General features: G+C 41.1%; 1 protein-coding gene across 1 annotated transcript; it reads right to left on the reverse strand.

Annotated features, from left to right (window-relative positions):
- Positions 1-224: 224 nt before the first annotated feature.
- LOC118755426 lies at positions 225-10,015 on the reverse strand. The gene is made up of 2 exons (XM_036490260.1): positions 9,768-10,015; positions 225-1,551 (listed from the first exon to the last, which is right to left on the reverse strand). Exon 2 carries the CDS (start codon positions 1,546-1,548, stop codon positions 343-345), a length of 1,206 nt encoding a protein of 401 aa, XP_036346153.1. The 5' UTR covers positions 1,549-1,551; positions 9,768-10,015; the 3' UTR covers positions 225-342.
- Between the last annotated feature and the right edge of the window lie 39 nt (positions 10,016-10,054).

Below are 10,054 nucleotides of genomic sequence, written 5' to 3' on the forward strand. Positions count from 1 at the left end.
TATTAGGGTGGCTCTTAAATGGCGTATTTAAGACGCTGGCCTAAACATGCCGGCCCCCTTGCGGCAAGCAATCTGGAAGTTTACGTATTTAGGCCACCAAGTTTCATCGTTTAGTAGATATATCTTAAAACTAGAAGCGACGTATCCATTTACGTTCCGCATTTGTCGAACCTAAATTCTAGAAAAAATGTAAAGGAAGAAAAATGTCACAATAAAAACGTGGTTTGAAATTCACAAGCACTTGTTTATTTTTATTTCAATTCATGTTATTAATCCAGATTTTCGAAAAAATAAAAAAGTGAATATAAAAAATTTATTGTATTTGTTGGGGGGAAAAATCATTCAGCAAGCACCGGAGAGCACCCACCCGAAGATTGTATTTTGTGCCAATAGTGGGCCCATGGCACCTGCGGGAAGAGCGCCCAGGAAAATCTTGGGGAAAACGTCGGCCCCAAGAACTACTCGGACTGGCGAAGAAATGTGGAACCGCGGGTCAGCCAGTCTTAAATTTGTATATGCTGCGCCAATCGAAGCGTCGATATTCGCGACCGGGGTTATCTTTTTGAAGCTTCTCACAATAATAGCGTGAGTGGTTACCGTCGCTGTTTGCCCGTATTTTCCACGCATTTTAATAAAGCACCCGCGTTGCTTATTGATGGACGTCACGTTCAAGCGTAGCTCTTGGGCAAGATCTTCGGCTAATATCGACGTGGCTGGGCATGGGTCTATGAGTGCCCGTATGTGATGTAGTCGGCCTCCTGCTTCTATTTTCACGACGGCGGTGGGCGCTACTGGTGTCAGGCTTTGTAGCGAAATAACAGCTGATCGCCCCATAGTTACCATTCCGGATCGAAATCCGCTTTGAGCTTGGCGGTGGAATGCAGAAGATTCCACTCGCCCGCTTTTGATTTGTCGACTGCGAGGGCGGTAACGCTGCTGTCGGGATTTGAAACCTCCCTTGTTTTTTGAAGGCTGGAAAGCTCCGGTTTCCAGTCCCTCTTGATGGTCTCGCTCGTGCTCTGAGTCTGGGCGAAAACGCTGGAGTCCTAATCCCCTCGACCCATCTGGATGGAAAGCGTAGGTTTCCATTCCAGGGGAGTTTGCTGAGCGGAAAGCATCGGTTTCCGCTTCAGGTTCAGGGATTTCCCCCTCTTCCAGGCCTGGGCGGAAAGCTGAAGTTTCCGCTCCAGCCTCTGACGCCTCTAATGATATGGCGTCGCTATCGTCGTCTTCGGCAACCGTATTTCTTGGTGGTCGTCGGCTAAAACGCGGCTTGTCGGCACGTGATGAAATATGAAGCAACGTGTGATGTTGCTCCTGGCACTGCCGGCATCTGCCCTCGTTAGTGCAATGTGCTGCGCGGTGGGTTCCTGCTAAGCAATTGGAGCAGTAGCGGTGTATCAATACTTCACGCAGACGCTCTTCAGGCCCTTTAGCACGAAAAACAGGGCAGAGCCGGAGAGGATGCTTCGAGCAGCAAAGTCGACAAGTCAGGGGGTAGCCTCGGGTAGTTTCCGCTTGTTTTCGCATCAACGTGAAGCGGGTCATTTTCTGAAATAGCAGTTTCCCAATCGTAATTAGAACTTTCCAAGGAAACGAGATTGACGGGTGGCGAGCCATAGCGAGGTACAAATTTACGCATTTCTAATGATTGATGGGAAAAACATTCTAACGTTTATACCTGGCTTTATATTGGGGTGGTGAGAGTCGGCAGGGTTCATGGGAACTTTGAGCTGCTTATCTGATAAATAGGTTGCACGGAAAGTGTGGCGGAAACAAATTAACATTTAATTGATGGGTCTATGCATTATAACTTGACGTAGTAATACTGCATTTTGAAATAGATAATAATAAATAATTATGTATTATTTATTATTACCCACCCCATCTATATGAAAAAAATGCATATAATTTCCATTACTGCAAGCACTAACTGCACACACACACTATTAAGCGGATCTGCACAAAATTTGCGCAGACCTGCTACAGAAAATGGCAAGTGCAACCTCAGTGTTATTATCGAAAGAACTCTCCATAGTATCGAATTGTTTAGTACATCGATATCGATAACACAACACTACTTCCGTCAATGGCCGATTCCCCACCACGTTAAATATATTCGTCTTTACTACAAGTGCTGTTGTGCGGTGCCGGTGAAATATTTCGGGTTAATTGAAAAAAAAAAAAACATAGCAAGCGGCGCGAGTGAAACAATAATTAACCCATCGATTTTGATAGCAGGTGCAGTGAAAAGGTGATTGTCAATAGTAAGTAGTAATATGTAAGTAGTGCGAATGTAGACACAAACAAAAGAAATAAGTAAAAACAAAAAAAAACGGTGAATTTTAAGAAATAAGTGCGTAGAGTTCCTTTTAAATAAAAAAAATGCGTAAATTAAGTTAATTTCTAACCAGAAAAAAAACGTGCGTAATAAATATACATACGTTTTGCGAAACATATGTATGTGCAGAAGTACCGGTGGAGTGTTCAATTCATTATGTAAATGTGCCTTATGTAAAAGAATATGTACATACATATGTACCATGTGGTGCTAGTTGGTCGCGTTAAGAGCGTGCCTTTTTAAAGTTTTTACACACAAATTGAATATGCGTATTTATGTGTTGGGATAGGTTATGTGAAAAAGTGCAATGCTGAAAGAAACACATGCATACCTACGTATGTACATAGTAGTGTGCCCAGATGACAACAAAGTATTGGCACCTATTTATGTGCATAGTAGTGTGCCCAGATGACGACAAAGTATTGGCACAAAGTGTTATAGTGAAAATGAAGTATTGGCAAAAGTGTGTTTTGGAGAACAAATGCCTTACTGAGTGCGATTATATTGGCATTTATTATAATATAATAAGTTAAACTACGTGAAGATGAGCAAAAATTGTTCATAAAAATATGGTTTTGGGTACAGAAAGTGTTTTAGAATCGCCGAGCATCAACACAGCTCGTTTTTTTTTTTTTTTAAACGCCTATGTTCTTATGTTCTTACCGCAAAGATGCACCCACTTTTCCCGGTAATTTAAGCCTCTTGGCAGGCCAAACAAATGCATGAACTTGTTCTAATCAAACAGCATCTTCATTTTAAATCAAGAAACTAAAATTTTAACAAACCAAGAGTTGAATTAAATCGCTACAGAAATATATAAATTGAGAAAAAAGAATATATAAATTGAGGTAGAAAGCAATGTGAATAAAACGAAAAATCATATAAAAAATTCGGAAATACGTGGGTATATTGATATATATGTCGGTATATAAATATCAAAATTTGAAAAAAAATATTGGGGAAGGCAATGTGAATAAAACGAAAAATCATATGAAAAAATGGCAAAAAAACATTAAGAAAATCGTTTTCGGAAATTCGCTACCAACTACAACGATGGATAAGTGTGGATCCGCAATTGAGGAGGTATGCTTAAAAATCGCTTAAGATAAATGAAGGTAACTATTTATAATTTAACCTAAGGGTCAGTTTCTTAGTGCACGTCTGCAGTTTCAAATCGGACTGACTGGCTTATGCCCAGATTAGCCAAGCAAATGTCCGCCAGCTGTTCACTGCAGACGCACTTTATGTGATCTAAGTTTAAACTGGCACGACGAGACTGGCCCTAAGAAGATACAAATATTTAAAGTCTACAATGAAAATATAGTTGAAAATGTTGGTAGCGGTAGAAATTCTTCTCCTAGTCGTCCTCAGCGGTTGTCTCCGTGTGATAGGGTGGTAGTAATATCAGTTTGACAAGCGGTCTTGTCACAGTGCCCTTTTCGGTCAGGATGTCAACAACTCGGACTCTACTGTCCAAACCTGGGTGTAAATTGACCACCCTACCTAGTCTCCATTCGTTAGGAGGGAGATTATCTTCTTTTATGACAACCATATCTCCTACTTTCATGTTTGCCTTCGGATGTTTCCACTTTGTGCGTTTTTGTAGCTCGTTCAGGTATTCAGTCTTCCATCTCCTGCAGAAGTTTTGGTGTAGGGCCTTGAGCTTCTGCCAACGATTAACGATCGAGGCAGGATTTTCGTTGACGTCTAACTCTGGTGGAGCTAGCAGGTGTCCGCCGACTAAAAAGTGGCCTGGAGTTAGAGGCTCCAGATCAGATGGCTCATTTGAGGCTGGGCTAAGTGGACGCGAGTTGAGACATGACTCAACTCTGCAAAGTAGTGTACTGAACTCCTCGAAAGTGTATTTCGAATTTGACGCTATCTTTTTAAAGTGGCTTTTGAAACTTTTCACACCTGCCTCCCATAAGCCTCCCATATGCGGAGCTGCGGCAGGTATGAAATGCCAGGTTAGTGATTGGTGAACATATTTTGAGAGCGTCTGTGTCCGCGCGTCGGAAAGAAATGCCTTAAATTCTGCTTTTAACGCTCTTGAAGCTCCTACAAAGTTTGTCCCATTGTCTGAGTAGACATTTTTTTGGGCACCCACGTCTGGAAACGAATCTTGAAAATGCCGCTAGAAAGGATTGGGTACTCAAATCACTTGTGGCCTCTAGATGGATGGCCTTCGTAGAAAAACAGACCATAAGACAGACGTAACCCTTTGAGATTCGGCACCCCCGCCCACGATAACTTTTTATTTCAAAGGGTCCAGCGAAATCCACACCTGTATTTGTAAATGCTCGCGAAAACGTAGTTCGCTCTTGTGGAAGGATCCCCATAAGTTGGCTTTGTGAGCGTTTTTTGTGAATAGTACATATTTTGCAATTATGGATGGTGGACCTTATTAGTGTTTTCACCTTTGGAATCCAGTATTGGGTTCGGATGAGGCGCAACATGAGTTGGTTTTCACCATGGAGAGAGACTTCGTGTACAAATTGGACTATTAGGCGCGATAACCTGCAGCTGTATGGGAGTATGACTGGATGCCGTTCACTATATGCCAGATCAAGAGATGCACCAAGACGACCACCAGTTCTCAGCAAATCATCTTTATCAAGCAACGGATTTAGAGGAAGGATTTCACTTTTTGACTCAATGGATTCTCTAGCTTTAAGTTTAGCGATTTCTGCTCCGTAATGTTGCTTCTGAGCGAGTTTTATCAGACGTATAGTCGTTGTTTTAATTTCGTTTGACGAAATTAAAGAAGAGTTCGCCTGAAAAGAAGCTTTTGTCTTCGGACTGGTTCTTTGAAGGAATCTCAATACATACGAGAGCACCCTCAAAGCTTTCGGTAAACTTGAAAACCGCTCAAGAATGTCACTAAGTTCGTTTGACGTTATTGTTGAATGAACGTGCAACCGTTTTTCCTCAATATTAGTAGTGAAGTCTATCTCTTGTAATGGCCAATTTTCTCTATTTTCTTGCAGCCAAGAAGGTCCTTGCCACCACAACGAATTTTGTACCAATTCATGCGCCAATATGCCCTTGCTTGCTAAGTCTGCTGGATTTGTGGCAGAGTCGACGTGCAACCAGTTAGAATTCCCTACCTTGTCTATTATTTTAGTAACTCGATGGGCAACGAATGTTGACCACGAACATGGGGGCTTGCGTATCCATGCCAAAACAATCGTCGAATCTGTCCAAAGATGTATGTTTAGGTGGCCTAATTCCAGGCTATTTGTAATAGATTCGACTATTTCGGCTAGTAATACCGCCCGCAAAGTTCCAATCTAGGCAATGAAATTGTTTTCACTGGGGCTACTCGAGTTTTCGCTAACAGGAGGTTGACAAGTATTTTCTCGTCTCTTTCGACACGTAGGTAGACTGCGGCCGCGTATGCCTTTTCAGAAGCATCGCAGAATCCGTGAATTTCGACTTTTTCCTTTGGTGAAAAAGATACCCACCGCGGTATCCTTATTTTGTCAATTTCTTTATAATTTTTTGTGAAATTGTGCCACCTATCTAAGGTTGGAACGGAGACCGTTTCGTCCCACTTTGTACCCTCCAACCATATATTCTGCATAAGTATTTTTGCAACTATTATTATTGGAGCTAGCCAACCCAACGGGTCGAATAGTTTGGCGATGGCTGACAATATTGCTCTTTTTGTTGGCGTGATGTTATCGTCTATGGTCTTGGTTATGAAATAAAATTGGTCGGAATGCGCATTCCACCTGATACCTAATGCTTTTACACTGCTAGTGTCCTCGAATTCTAAGAAATCTTCGCTTAAAAGATGTGGTTTTGGTATGCCTTGTAGTATTTTGTCACAATTCGAGGTCCATTTTCGCAAAGGGAATCCAGCTGATTTCAAAACTGTAGAAACCTCATCCCTAGCCTGTAACGTGGAGTCTATAGTATGTCCGCCCGCAAGAACATCATCGACATACATATTTTTCCGTAAAATATTCGAAGCTATCGGATGGGAATTTTCTGAATCATTAGCTAGCTGCAGTAATGTCCTTATCGCCAGATAAGGCGCACAGTTTATACCGAAAGTAACCGTTTTTAATTCATAAAGACCGATTGGTTCGTTTGGACCCGTACGGAAGACTAATCTCTGGTACTTCGTCTGGTTGGCATCCACGAGAATTTGCCTGTACATCTTCTCAATATCGCTATTGAAGACGTACCTAAAAAAGTCTCCAGCGGAGAATCAAAATTGGTAAATCAGCTTGAAGAACTGGCCCTGGTAAAAGAACATCGTTCAAGCTGACCCCATTCGCTGAAGAAGACGAAGCATTAAAAACCACCCGAACCTTTGTTGATATACTTTCTTCTTTTATCACGGCATGATGAGGCAGATAGTAATTGTCGATTGCATCGGCCGACTGAAGTGCATTGATTTTCGACATATGCCCCATTGTCTCGTACTCTAGTATGACCCTGTTGTATTCCGCATGCAAATCTGGATTTTTCTTGAGACGTGTCTCGTTTTTTGTAGAATTGCGAGCACGCTATTCTCAGTGATGGCCCCAATTTGGTATCAGCCGGGAACTCCGCTTTGAATGGAAGCGAAACGATATACCTTCCGTCTGGGTTCCGTTTGGTTGTACGCTTGTAGAGCTCCTCACACTGTGTTTCTTCGGTTGTTGGTGCTCTGTTTCTCGGCAAATCCTCCAGTTCCCAGAATGAGCATAACTGTCTATCAAGGGCAACCTCATTGTAAAATGAAACTCGATTATTGCTGGTTGGGCTGGCTGCATCAGCACGACCAGTCAGTATCCAACCGAATACTGTTTCTTGCGCTAAGAGAGTACTGAGAACGTTCTTCTTAATTCCACCTAATATTATTTGAGGATATATGTCTCCTCCAAGAACCAGATCGACTTGTTCATTCACAAAAAACCTTTTATCTGCCAAAACCAGATCAGGAAAAACTTGTTGTGTGAGTGCGCTAACATCACAAGTAGGCAAATTCCCTGTCAGATTTGGTAGAACTAACACAAGGGCATCAATAGAAATAAGTGGGTCAATTGGTGACCGCAATTGAATCGAACACGCTTCTTTCACCTGCGCTGAAACAGAATTATTGATGCCCGAAACCTGTGCTAACATCTTCTTGGTTGGCAAGTTGATTCTGCGTCTGAGCCTCTCCGTGATGAAGGAACACTCAGAGCCAGAGTCAATTAACGCTCTTGCCGCAAAGTTAGTACCATTAAAATGAATATTTACTCGAGCTGTCCCAAGTAAAACGCCTTTGCTTGAATTCGCGTGATGTGTTTGCACATGTCTGACTGCTTTACCTTTTCCCTTTGAAGATTGGTTTCGTAATTGTGCCTGCCTGGATGTCGATGCACCATTGTTAACTGGATTGGCTGTATTCTCCTTTGTCGTTGTTTTACCTGGAGCCGCCTGTATATGAAGTAGGGTGTGATGTCGAGAATGGCAATTGGCACAGTTGTAGGAACTTGTGCATTTCGACACCGTATGCCCAAAGGACAGGCAGTTAAAACAACTATTGTTGGTTTTAATAAAAGCGATCCTATCAGATATCGACATATTTAAGAATTTTTGGCACATATGGAGTCTGTGATCATTGCTTTGACACATTTTGCAAGTAAATTTGCTTACACTAGTTTGAAAAGTGCCAAGTTTCTTTTGTGGCGGTTCAGAGGAATGCTTATGACTTAACCCTTTTGAAAATTTTGAAACCTTGATTCCTCTCAACCCCGAGACCGATTCCAAAGTTTGGAATCTGCTTGACAAGAATTGGTCCATGTCAGCCCACTTGGAAATATCTGTTTTATTTTGCACTGATTGCTCCCACAGCGAAAGAGTCTCTTCTGGTAATTTTGTGGAGCAAAGGTATGTAATTATTGGATCCCAGGTTGAAATGTCAATTTTATGACTCTCCAGGGAAGATATGCAATTGTTTATATCCCTTTGCAATCTTTTAATTGCACTCCCGCATTCAGTTTCCACCGCCTGTAGATTGAAGAGGATCTTCAACTGGGTGTTAACTAGGATCCTTTTATTCTCATACCTATCGCACAAATTCTTCCAGGCTATATTAAACCCATCATTTGTCAGGTCGCATTTCTTAACAATTTCTTTGGCTTCACCCTGCGTTTTCTGACTAAGATAGTAAAGCTTTTGAATGGGTGTCAGCCGCTTGTTCAATATATATATATAGCCGTGAACATGTCACGAAATGTTGGCCATGACAAATAATCGCCCTTGAATGCGTCGATATCACAAGGCGGTAGGTGTAAATTATGCTGTGTGGCTGACATGTCCTCATCTTCCTTTTCGGATTTTTCAAATTTTTCCGACAAATCGTTTATTTTGGACATACATCGCACAAAAGCTGCATAGCACGTTTTTCCTTTCTTACGTATCGAACTTAGATCTTTAGCACCAATTGATTCCGTAGCCAGCAAGTCATCAAAAAAGTGCTTTGGCTTTCGCCCACATCACCTTTAGCTCCTCTTGCTGAATTTTCAGCGAATGCTTGGTGTGTTCACTTGTGGGTGTGCCAAGAAATTCGATATCGAATTCAATAACCGAGTCAGCTAAGCGAATGTATGTTTCCATTTTTAAAGTTTTAACCACAACCTAATAAGATCTCTCAAGATTCTTCCTCAGAATAAGCAACTCAAAGAAAACACCCACTATAGTGAATGACACAGTTGAAATTATTGCCCAAAAGCCACCCAATTTGTAAAAATCACAAAATTTGCCTCCTAAGCTCCACAACTTCGTAAAAATCCCAAAATTTATGGTACTCAATATCTATGTATGTATGTACATATATGTATGCACAATCGTTTTATTTAATAATATATGTGCGTGTGTATGTACATATGTCTCTTGTGGTTGCTTTAAGTATTGGTCGCCACCCGGTATGTGTATAGTTTTTTATAACACGTATGTTTTTAGGATACAAAATCGTTTTTTAATAAAATCAATATTAAATTAATGCTTAGTGAGTGATTTTGTGAAAAAGGCGAAAAGACGAAAATGGCACTTTTTGAGGTTAAGCCTCTGCTACCATGCGAATTTGATATGTGTATGTATGTATGTTAATACACTTGTGCCACTTATCCGGAACTCAGAAAAAACTGAAAATGTGTAAATTCCCGTGAATTAATTTAAAACTCCAAATTGAAAAATGTGATTTTAATTCGATTGAGAATATTATTCTATCTTGCAGAAACTTAAAATGCAAAATGAATTTTCGCGCGCTTTTACTAATTGAGGTTACTGTGCCTGCTTGCGGACAGACAGAACTTTTAGTGGACTGTAACTATTTTTTTTTTTTCACAAGATCACTCGCGGACACTATTCTTTTAGTATATATTTTAAATTTAAGAATTCACACCAAAAAAAACAAGTGCAGTGATATTTCAAAACAACCACGTACCTTTTTAATGTGCTTTATGTTGTTTTGTTGTAGCTGATAAAAATTCAATTTTGCTGTGTGGTGACCACGTATGAACTCCTTGGCTAGCTGCTATGCTGGATTGTGGAATTTTAGCCGAAATGCTATCTAATAGTGCTGGTGGATTGATTCTCGGCTGATCTTGATGTAGCTGATTAGCGTTTTGATCTGGCTGATATCTCCGGGAATCTTATAATTTGTGCTCACGGCGACGGAGGACCATGTTCATCGGGCAAAGATGGTTAAGAGCGCAGTTTTCGGATGTGCCG

Source organism: Rhagoletis pomonella, unplaced genomic scaffold (genome assembly GCF_013731165.1).
Source record: "Rhagoletis pomonella isolate Grant_MI unplaced genomic scaffold, Rhpom_1.0 Rhpom_scaffold_06256, whole genome shotgun sequence".
NCBI lineage: Eukaryota > Metazoa > Arthropoda > Insecta > Diptera > Tephritidae > Rhagoletis > Rhagoletis pomonella.